Below are 12,445 nucleotides of genomic sequence, written 5' to 3' on the forward strand. Positions count from 1 at the left end.
TTTTTTTCTTTTTTCTTTTTTCTTTCCGGTACTATAGATCGAACTTGGGTCCTTGTGCTTGCAGGGCAAGTGGCGAAACCACTGAGCTAAATCCCCAGCCCCCAAAAGATTGTCTTAGTAATGAATGTATCATTTGTACTCATACAAAGCCTGATGAATAAAGAGAATATTATAGGCCTAATGAAAATCAAATTTGAGGTCTAAAAGAGCTTTCTCACTTTCTAAAAAATACTTGGCCTACTATATTATTAAAAAAAAATGTAGAGAATATACTTAATGAAGTAAGTGATTTAAATTTTTTAAGCTTAATGGTAAGAGAAAGAAGAAAACACAGCTATTTTGTGGTTATTTACAGGGTTGATAAAGGTAAGTAAACCTATGAAAATCTGAAAAAGGCATTTCACATGTATAACATCCTTAGATTATTTTCAAGAAATACACATTTTTTAATACTTTTCAGGGAAACTATAAAAAGTATAGGTTTATGAAGGAAATCATAGACATGGAGCCATTGTATACCTTCAGATTCATCTCAAGCTCTTATGTGTGAGGGCTTCAGGCTCATGTCAGTGACTGGGCTAATGCTGCATAACTTGTAGCTGAGCAGTATTAAATTCAAAATTCCTGACTGGTCTCACTGCTTCTTTCCATGTCTTTAAAATAGAAAAAAATTTAATGAATGGTCATTTCAGTTTTCCTTATACTTCTATATTTTTATTATTTCTATATTTTATGCATATTTGTAGATATTCTTTGTACTTCTTTATGTCTTTTGTGTGATATATTTTTATTTCTTTTGTGTGATGCATTTTTCTGGGAATGATACTTGATATTTGTTAGACTAAATTTTACATATGACTTTGTCTTTTAGTAAGTGATGCCTTTCTAAAATAGATTTCCTGATTCGATTTTTTTTTTTTTAAGTCAAGATTTCTGGATAAATGTCAACACTTTAATGCCTTGCTATGCATAGCCCTCCTAGAACTCTGCTAATCCATGGTTTTTCATCTAATACACAACCTTAGAGTGGCTATTTGAGCTGCTTGTGTCTGTGTGATCTGTACAAGTCTATAGCCAACTTCCTGTTGAAAGTCTCTGCCTTTCACTAAGGTCATTTTTCAGACCTCAGAGTTTTTTTGAAACATAGCAACTATTTGCCTCAAGTTCCATTGTTGCGCATGGAGCTCTAAATAATCAGAAGTCCTTGGCTCACTTGCATTAATGTCAATAGTGGATTTTCAGTGCTTCCTTTTCAGTATAGTCAAGCCATAAGGAGACAGATTTCATTCTACTAATAATGAAAATTACTGGTTAACACTTAGAATGGGCTCTCTCAAAAAGGGGCAAGAGCCCTCATCACCAAAGGTGTGACAACTGTCTTTCAGGAGTGTGTAGCGGGAACTTTTGTAGTTGGTTTTATTACATGACCTTGAAGCTGTTGGTAATTTACTAAGGCCTTTAAATTACCACATTTCAGTCATCCTCACCCTCATGGACAATCAGTCTAATCTTAGAAGAAGAAATGAAAAAGATTTAGGTTTTATTTTTCCAGATTTACAGCTTTTTTATATATGATCTGGAAATACTTCTTACTTTGATTTCAGTTTCCAGCTCTTTAAAATCAGAACAATATTACTAATACCTTACTTAACTATATCTCTATAGGGGTTTAAATTTCAAAGAACAAGTACTATTGGCAGATTGGTATCTTCAGTGAAATTAGTTTTATTGGATTGTATTATATTCTGAGGTATTTATTCAGCACTTATTGATCTTGGAATGTTGCTGAATGCTGAGGGATGTAAAACCACTGTAAAGGATGAGTTTCAAATTATCCCTATTTGGGATGGAAAAACTAAGGCTTAGCAACACAGAATAACTTCTCTAAAGTTGAGCAGCTGTTAAGTGGCAGAGGCAGACTGGAATCCAAGTCTATATGACTGAGAAGCATGCTTTCCACCTCCCTTTTAATCTGTATTATTTTACTGTATTGTGTATTAGCATTCTGTGCTTATCAAGTATTAGAACATGTGCTGAAAACCTGTTTTGGGGGGGGTTTGTTTTTTTGTTTTTGTTTTTTTTTTACTGCAGACATGTCACAGATCTAAACAACAGGGATTTAATTACTGTACATCAGCCATTTCTTCTCCATTGACAAAATCCATCTCATTAATGACAATCAGCCATCCTGGATTAGACAGTAAGTATATTACTATTTAGAAAATGAAATATATCCTAAGCACTTTGCTGTCATTTTTCTTACTTTAATGCCTTATGACATTACCTTCCAAAAATTACCTATTTCTTCCTCTGAACAAATGGTTAAGCACTAAAATAGAAAAAAATACCAAGAGTCAGCTTTGGGATCATCTCCTTTTGCTACATCAAAGTCTCATTAATAAATTAAGTTCATTATATTTTTGGGTAAATGACACAAAGTTTTAAACTTTTTAGCCGGGCGTGTTGGCACACGCCTGTAATCCCTGCGCTCGGGAGGCTGAGGCAGGAGGATCACTGTGAGTTTGAGACCAGCCTGGGCTACATAATGAGTTCCAAGTCAGTCTCAACTACATAGTGAGACCCTGTCTCAAAAACAAACAAACAAACAAACAAACAAAAAAAAAAACACTTTTTTCTTTTGAAGAATTACCTATATTCTTTACATGGATCCCCAAATGTTATCATGCTGCTTTATTTTGCTAGCCTCTCTTTCTCTACTTTTAAAGCTTTTTTTCCCTGAAATGCTTATTGTGCACTAATCTAAATCAGGAAGTTAATAGCAATAGAATTCTGTTACCTAATATTCAGACCTTATTCAAATTTTAAATTAAGTGATCAGGTTTCTTGAGTCTCCTTTATTCTGAAGTTCTTCCTCTGAAGTTGGTGTTTGTCTTTAATGATCTCAGGGTACTATAGAGTACTGGACTGAACATTTAAAACATGTCCAGTTCCTGAAGGACAAAGACTGGGGATACATTTTGTGTTTGAGCAGGTGCTAAAGGTTTTAGATCTGAAGGTAACTAATGGAACTGTATTCAGCTTCAGATCAATTGTATTTGAAGGGTGTGTTGAGGTGTTGTGGTATCCATTCATGCTGGGGGTTTATGAATCAAGGATGCATAAAAACATGTTTGAATTGAATAAATGTTTATCTCAGAAAAGCAACTTGTAGTCCCAGCCCTATGAAGGTGAGGCAAGAGAGTCTTACGTTCAAGAGCAGCCTGGACTATACATAGCAAGACCTTGTCTCAGAAAACCAAAGAATGCAAATTGTTCCCCCAAATACAGATTTTCTAGGTATTGAAGCAAGGGAGTAAACACAGACTACGAGTGTGTTTCTTCAGTGTCTGGTGATATAGTTCAGTTTCTAAGAGGTGGAGACAGAAGTAGCTGTACCACATTAATGGGATTTTTTTTCACTTCATGGCTTACTAGAGACTTCATCTTTCTTTCACAGTGGCGTTCAGGCATATAAATGGTTCTGTTAAATTTTGTTTCCATATGATGACATTTAAATACAAATGTGTGCCTAATGGTGACATATTCTTAGAGATGCAGATACAACTTCACAGAATTGTGACAAACATAGCTTTTCCTGTTTTTGTTTAGTTTTGGTTTTGGTTTGATTTAGCTTTGAGTTAGAGGTTCTGATCATGAAGAAAGGGAATTATAACTAAGCAGTCATACTGGATTTGATGAGCCAGATTGCTGGAGCTCAGTAGTCAAAGAACAACAAGAAAGCAGTCAGTGTGAGCTGTCTCAGTTCTGTGTACCATGACCAGCAAGTGTTGGGAGTCTATTCCTATAGCAACACATAATCCATGCCAACAAAATGTGTCCCATCAAGAGATCTTTTTGCTATATTATGTGGCACACTCTTTCCTCATGGATGAAATACTTCATTATTTTTCCTCCAAAAAACAAGATGTTTTTCAACTGTGTTTTCAGTTACTGTCTAAACACTATGTGTCTAACTCTCAGAACATAATATCCTAAAGGTTCTGGCAGATGGAGATTTTCTTCTTGCTGCTAGAAATTTCTGCTCCGCTCTCAAGACTTGAAATCAGTAGTAGACTGATGTCTAGAGTTTTAAGCAAGAGCTTAATCGCTTCATAAGTGTGTAATGTCTTCATTCTGATTTATGGTGTACACTTCATGCAAGTTTGAATAATCACTAGTCCAACTTCATCAAATTGGCATATCTTACCTTTAGAAGGTAAATCAACACTTTTTTGATGTCACTATTTCTCCTTAGTCCTTCCCCATACACAGCTTTTAAATTTCTCAATTATATTTATTACATTTTAGAAAAATGATGAATCTTTGGTAATATTAAAATTCTTACTATTAAGGGGAAGATTAATACTTCTGTTAAAGTTTGAGTGGTTGTTCCTAAAGCTCAGGACAACTGGATATTACATAATATACCACCAACTGATATTTCCAATTCTAAATGGCTTAGATTTTGCATGTTTCAACTTTGGTCATAGACTTCCTTGCCAAACAATGCCATCATTAAAAATCTAGAATTAATTTTTAAAGCCTAAAGTGCTCAATAAATTTGAACTATTTTAACTGATGTTTTACTGTAAGCACACTTAGTGGCTGTGTTACTCGAGCTTTGTTATAGAAATTCTTTGCCTCAGTCACTTTGGCTGTGATATTGATTAAATATGAATTTGATTTATTTAAGTTACTCAGCATAATTCATATTGTAAATGAGTATTTGTTACCTTTATGGAGTGCTATAATTCACAGCAACCACAGTAGTATCAAGGCCTATTTTTTTCTGACCAGACTTCAGGCAGTGTTGCAGAAGCAAGAAAACTGGTCCTCATTGTCTAGCAAGAGGCTATGTCTTATTAGCATGCTTGTGTAGGAACACAATGCTTTCTGAAGTCATACCTGACTGCTTCCCAGCTTTTACTTGCCTGTGCCCTATCTTCTGCTTCTAAGGAAATCACTAACTGCTTCTTCCTCAGTCTTTCACAGTTATTAACATTTGAGTAATTTTGAAAATGTGTATCCACTGAGCTCTTGTCTGAAATCTCATGTTGGGTCATTTATGACATTAGAAAGAACTGACAAACTTTTTCAGCGTTATTTCTAAGCTGGGATCTTCAGTATTCACTGATGTAGAAGAAAATATGGACTAAAGTAGGTGATTAAACTATTTCTGATCACTTTCTAGGGTGGGAAGCACTCAAGCTTGAAGCTTATTTAGGGCAGAAAGCTGTGATAATTGTCTCACTGTGGGAACACAACAAACATTTTGCTGCCTCATTTTTCAGAGAATCAGCATAGCCGGTACACTGGCTATCAGGAGACATGTCTGGAAGGACTGCCTTGTTTGTGTTCATGGCATTTCTTCTTGTATCAGAGAGGAGTGCCTAGGGCTTCTGTCTCACAACGTGCTGGGAATTTTGATAGTTTCTTACAGAATGTAAGCACAAATCTCATATCTGCATATACAGAAGAATCCATTTATTGCAGATCATTCCTTTCCATGATGCTGTATTTAGACATTCCATTGCTTCCACCCAGAAGATGCTTCAAGCGATGAAGAAACTACTTGACTGTAACCAGAACTCTTTTTTTTCTCCAGAACTCTTTAAGTACATTAGTAATGATAATGTTTAGTGGAGAATTTTACCCATTAGATGTTTTGACCTAATGTACCGCTTAATTAGATTTTATTTTCCCCTTCATTTTGTATAGCTCATTATTACCAAGAAATAGCAAATATCATTTACCCTTGAGCTCATTCTTATACCATCGCTCACTATATGTGACTTTGCCAAGTTTCTTATGCATATTTTAATGGGCGCACTAGCTTGCAGTTATATAGCTTGCATTAGACTGAGAAAGCAAAATCCATCTTGATAACTGAACTTAAGAGCATTTACAGTATATATAATTTACTGTAAATGAAAAGATACTCCGTATGATCAACAATCAGGGTGAGCCTCTGGAAAATTAATCATCAGTGCTAATGAGATCATTTCATCTGTTTTTTCTGTGTTTCACCTCTCCTATCTATGGACAGTGGGATGGAAATTTACTGAAATACATACTTTTTTGTAATGTAGTTCTTGGAAAAATATCATAAACAGATGTGTCAGAACAGTTTAGTAAAAAAAACTTGACTTTTATTGATACTGTGATTAAACTAAAAGACTATTATATACATATATACTTAGCATATAACAGATAATATATATGTACATAGTGTGGGGCCTAAATATGTGTATGTATATGAGTATATACTTTCAGTATAAAATTGAGTCACTGTTATCATAGTTTCCATATATGGTGAAGTTTTTTTTTTCATATGTCAGGGATACTTCTTAGATAATCATATAATAAGGTTTTCCTTATGATCCATGATTTCCTAACACAAGAAGGGAATGTTCTTGGGAGTCTAGATAATAAGGCAGATCATTTTCATTTCCATAGTTGGCTTCACATTTGGAATTACTTCAGAACACATGTTATAGTGGTATCTCTACTTTGCACAAGATTGTCACTGCCCAGAAAGCAAATATACATATGTTTTTGTCATTGTGTCTAGCTGGCAAACAGTCTGACATTACTTAGCATTTATCTGCAGTGGTGGTGAACCTATTGCATGCGTGCCACAGTAGACCGTTATCATTGAAAGCTCTGAAAGGTTTGCCATCACTGATCTAGGGCATGGAGTGGCTTTCATGTCAGTAGTCATAGAGCATGTTCTGTGCTTTCATTTCAGATGTTAAGGCTCATGTCTTAATTGATTTATTCCTTTGTTTATCCATTGCATATTTGAGTATCTTCCCTTTGACATGCACCAAACTAGACCAAACCAAATTTACAGATATAGTTTTTTTCCTGACCATATTTACAACCTATAGACAAGAAAACAAGGGCCGGGGTAGCTCAGTGGTTCCAGCACCTGCTGCACAAGGGCCAGAGTTCGATCCCTGATACCAAAAAAAATAAAAAGAAAAAAAAGAAAACAAAACAAATGAATCTACTAGAAAATTGTAAATGCAGTAACTAAAGTAAATATTCAGTGTTGTGAAAATGTTGGGCTTCAGGGCTTTTAATAATAAGAAATAATATTGAAGTTTAGACCAACAGAAACTAAGAATTAGCTGGGTATATTAGTATACGGAAAGTTAAACTGAGGAATTTGGGCTTCTTCCAAAAGGCAATAGAATCACTTAAATAGATTAAAACAGTTCAGATCAGTGATAGTGAACCCAGACACAACACCTGAGTCAAGTCACTGCAGCATCATACCGGCACTCTCACATAGGATAACAGTGCACATAAGGGCCACGTACATGCTCAGAAGGGAGAAGCTGACCCGGGCTATAATACGCTGTGCCACTACTCAGTAGCCGCTACTTATCCGAGCTTTCACGTGGCCTGACCTGTGTGCAGCATTTGAGAAGATAAGAATAGGAATGTAAAGGAATGACAGAAGTCAGCACAGTTGCTAGTTGTGAAAATTAAGTCCTTAAAGTGTGGAATTCTCTGCCAAAGCACTTGGGATTGCTTTTCTTAATTTTATTTAGATCATTTTATGCTTGTGAGCAGCTGTTTTCAGTTGAATTATATCAAACTGATACAAGAAACAGACTAACAGATGACCTGAGTGCTGCATGTGTTGATTTCAAATTGACAAAAGTATGAGCCAAGGTTTGACAAATTATCAGCATGCATACGACAACAAAGATCACACTAATTGTGCGAAAGCACGCCAAATGCAAACTTTACTTTTTCATAAAAAGCTGTTGATTTCATTGAAAGCTCTGTTACTGTGTTTTTCTTTTAAGACAAAACGTTAATGTATGAGTTGTTTTTTCTAAACCATAACCGCAGTATTCAGGTTTAAGTTCAGTGTTGGCATTTTGCGATAAATAAGCAGGTTTTGGATTGTAGTTGGGCCCTCGGTCACTAAAACACTTGCCATCATGGCTTTAGACCTACTACAGGTCCAGGAGAAGAAGTTAGGAATTAGCAGAAGGGGTTCCCATGATGGTACATGGTGTCTTAGAGCAGCCACAGCAGGGGAAACCTGAGGTTCTGAGAGATCAAGACGACGTTCGAGAAGCCTAGGCAATGTGTGCTACAGAGATTCAAAGGTAGTGCCCAGGTTTCTATTTTGAGTAATTAGTTAGATGTTAGATTCTGTTCACTAATTGAAAGAATGTAGGAGAATTGGGTCATTGAAAAAAAAACAAATAACTTCTTTTAGTTTCAGTTGCTTGTGGAATATGTGCCCAAAGGTGAGCAGTAAGTTGCATGAGTCTAGCTTTGAAAGCAAAGGTGAAGATGAGAAAGATAACAGTCACCAGTGTATGTGTGTACATTGTCTGTGCAGAGGTGGAAATGAGGAAGTTGAGGGAGAGTGAAGTACAGTATAGGATGCTGAGGAAAACCATACTCTTGTTTCCATATACTTTTAAGGAACTGTATTATAATTCCCGATATTCAGGAAAACATAAATTAACATTGCTCACCTAGACAGCCTTTCCTAGCTCACCATAGGCCATGATATTCTACTCCCACGTGGGGTGGAAGTGCCTTTTACTTCATCCTGGCAGAATCTGTGCATGCACTGTTTTTCTGTTGACCCACTTCTCTGCTCAGCCACAGATGGAGCTGGCAAGGCGGATCTCCTCCATCAGCATCTCTCCACTCCTCCTTAAATCCAAAACTCTTTTCTCTTGGCTCTTCTTATTCCAGTGATAATGAGGAGGAGTTTCATAGTAAGTAAGCAACTTTGATGTCCATGGCTGTTCTCCAGGGTCTGACAAGCTCTGAAAACGCTGTAAGCTTGGTACTAAAAACTTACACTGAAAGTTAAAATTAACTTTTATCCCTTATATTCGATCTTTTTACAAATGGTTTGACCTCATGCATGCCTTTAAACATTGATTTGGATAAAATAGCTTTTACTTCATTATACTACTAACTGATTGACCCAGAGGCCCCAAGGTAGCTTTTTCAGAACATATCTTCAAAGGCATTAAAGAATATAGTAGTCCCAGCTCACATTGTAACCTAAGACTGAGGATTAATTTCACAAAACTTTTCATTAGACAATATCAGTTTCATTTTTGACTTATGAGACACTTATCTAGTCCATCTGTGATATTTAAAAGCTAATGCAATTCTTTTTCTCTCATTTTTTCAGACCATTTCTTTTAAAAAAAACTAAATTTAGGCCTTATGAGGTGATAAGGTTTACATAGTTTTTCTCCTTTGAAACTTTGTAATGTTATGGTTTTCAAACAATTATATCTATAATATTGAGCACCCTAACTTAATTCCCTTCTACCTCTTGATTGAAGGTTGCAGCAGTATGCAAGTATTACTCTGGCTGGAATATTTGTTTTTACAGGAAAGTATCATGAGCAAATAACAAACAGATTTTAATTAATTTAGTTTTCATTGGAGGTCTATTAATGTTCAGTATATTTTTTAGTTTTTATTGGAGGTCTTATTAATGTTCAGTATATTTTTTACTGTTAAAGAGATTTGACAAATGATACAGAAAGATGTTTATATTACCATAATTGTAATAGGTGGAAAATTGAAAAAATCCACTTCAATTTTGAGTGTTTAGAAGTTCTCAAATCTGTTTTATCTCAAAATACTAGTAATAGTCTAGGAAATAGCCAAGTCATGATAAATCATTCTCAGTTATATTTCTTTCTTATTTTTTTTCCAATACCAGGGATCAAACTCAGGACCTTGCACTTGCAAGTCAGGTGCAGTGCCACTGAGCTAAAACCCCGGCCCCTCAATTGTATTTCTTATACCATTAATGTAGAATTGTAATCCCATAACAGCACTGGTCACTCAACTAATCTAGTATGATAAAATCTTAAAGGCATAAAAGCTTTGTATCTAATGTGTAGCATTTCCCAAATCTGTTCTTTACAACTCAAAAATGTGAGAATTGAGTAGTGGGAAAAGAAGGGGTTGGTTTGTAGCCTGGTAAATTTTGTAAACTCTTTTGAGTTAAGCAGGTTTAAAATGTTAATGTGTGTACATTGTAAAGTTTCAAGGCAGTGTTCAATATGCCATGTTTCCCAAATTTGTTACCAGGAAGCTCTAATGTGTGCAAAACTCTCTAAATCTGATTGAACATGTTATTTACCAGCAATAGTATTTTATGGCCTTACTTTAATGACAGATAACAAATTTCTTCTATCTGTAATTTTGTCATAGAAGTAACTTTGATTGTTTTATGTTCTAAAATGTTCTGGAGGCTTAATGTTACTTTGCTTCGGTGAATTGACCAGTTTTTAGAACCATGTCTAGGAGACTATGGTATCTGATCTAAAATTTTTTCAGCTTTGAAAATCCTATAGGAGTCATGGATTCTCCCAGGACCCAATAACATACTGTTTTCAGTTCACTCCACAGAAATCTCTTAGTAGCTTATTCTTCCCCAGGCTTCATGTTAGGATTTTTCTGTTTTATGTGTTTTATTTTTATTTTGTTCATATTAAACTTACTAAATATTTGTTTAAAGGTACAGCAGAATTCTGGCAGCCTGGGAGAATTTAATGCAGCTTATATCATCAAAGGGCCCTTGGATGGGAAAAGTGTTTTTTTTGTTTGTTTGTTTCTTTGGCGGGCCCTTACACTTGCAAGACAGGCGGTGGAACCACTGAGCTAAATCCCTGGCCCAGATTGATTGATTGATTGATTGATTGATTGATTTGAAGCTAACTAAGGTATTATACGGTTAAAATGCTGATAGTTCCACATGTTGATGGTACACAACTTGGGGGTGGATCTCAGATGTCCTGATTCTAACCCTGCTTACCTTACTCTTGTATGACTGTTTTTAGCCATGTATAATAAGTGAAATAGAAGACTATCAAAGTAGGAAAAAATATAGAAGGCAATCTTCTGAATAGTTATATTTACTTCTGAAGTTTCTCATGCAGTATTTCCACCTGTTGACTAATTTCTTAGTAGTAATGGCAGTTTTGCATTTCTGGCCAGAATCTGCAATCAATTAGGAGTTTTGAAAGTTTCAAGTGCTGGAAATCTGGTTGTGGAACATTTTAAAATCTGTATTAGATTAAAGTTTTGCAGTAATTTCTAAAATTTTGAAATCAGTCTCAAAGGGAAAGAGGTGTTCTGTCCACCTTTTACTGAACAAGCTGTTTCTACCTGCAATGTACATGGAAACTATTTCTATATTTATTATCATTAAAACTAAAAGCCATTTATCATTTTGCAATTGAGGCCTTGCTCTCACCTAAGCCCTCAGTAGTTCAAATATTATTAACATGTAATAAATCAAAATAAAGATATACTATTCCATTTTTTTCTGTGTATTGCCCTATCAGATTTAAACTTAGAATTTTAATACATCCACTTGTAATCCTTTCGTTAGGGTTGGAGGAAGAATACATCTGCCTCATTCATCTTATTACTGCCTACTTGGAAACAAATTTGCCAGCTGTTTCGTCCATCTCATTTTATGGATAAGGAACTAAAGTTGAGATGTTTTACCCTAAATTAGTCACAGGGCCAAGGGGTTTTAAGCCAGCTGATTTTGGGTTTTTTTTGGGGGGGGTAGGACTTCTCGGGAAAATATCAGATAATACTAAACTTTTAGTATAGAAATATGTAAAAGCATCATTAGCAGTGAAAAATATGGCATTTATATTCTTCCTGTGATGACATCTCAGGAAAATGGCCTGTGAAAGCTGAACACTGATAACAGAAATTAAACAGGCTTTGTATTTATTAAAGCATTTGAAATAGATATTGGTGTTGGGTTTTTGCAATTAACTTGAGCCCAGATGGAATTTATTTCTTCATAGGAAATTCACTGTGTACTACTGTTCTTATTTGAAAGCTTTTAGTTTTTTCTAATTCCAAAATTTTTGAAGGAGGACACGCCATGCACTGACTTTCAAACACTTATTTCTACTTTTGCTGTATCCTTAATTTTTTAGTGTTTTACTTATCATCAAGGTAAAATCCTTTTGTTTCAACTTTTTCTTTGCCTTTTTTTATTTTCTAGATTCACGACTCTTCCACAACACCAGTGCTAATCTGACTGAAAGGTACTATCCATTTCTTTTGTTATTAATTTTCCCAGATGACATGAAGAAAATCCAAACTATGTTTTGACATTTAATTAAGTAAAATAAATTATATGAGCTCTTTAGATTCTTAATTATTTGAGTGATAAATTGGAATAATTATCAAGTGAGGATTGTATCTTAAAGTTAGTATGTTCAATAGTTTCCACTTTGATTCTTTATACTCTTTCTCATGATAAAGATCATTTGTGTTTATGTAAAAATACACTTATATTTGACTTTATAAATTTATGCATGCTTTTTCTTTTCCTAAATCTGATAGCATTTTGCTTTATAATATATGGGTGTGTTTTAGCATTTTTTTTTTTTTTTTTTTTTTT

The 12,445-nt window shown here is 34.8% G+C and overlaps 1 protein-coding gene across 9 annotated transcripts in view; it reads left to right on the forward strand.

Moving 5' to 3' along the window:
- Nucleotides 1–12,445, forward strand: part of Akap13 (A-kinase anchoring protein 13) — a 236,686-nt gene that overhangs the window by 172,630 nt on the left and 51,611 nt on the right. For all 9 annotated transcript variants that reach the window (XM_010621018.1, XM_010621021.1, XM_010621019.1 and 6 more), the window contains 2 exons: nt 2,092–2,200; nt 12,044–12,086. In XM_010621018.1, coding sequence (XP_010619320.1) covers nt 2,092–2,200; nt 12,044–12,086 — 152 coding nt within the window. The remainder of the gene's footprint in view (nt 1–2,091; nt 2,201–12,043; nt 12,087–12,445) is intronic.

The sequence above is a fragment of the Fukomys damarensis genome, unplaced genomic scaffold (assembly GCF_012274545.1).
Source record: "Fukomys damarensis isolate Sample0158 unplaced genomic scaffold, DMR_v1.0_HiC HiC_scaffold_7, whole genome shotgun sequence".
Lineage (NCBI taxonomy): Eukaryota > Metazoa > Chordata > Mammalia > Rodentia > Bathyergidae > Fukomys > Fukomys damarensis.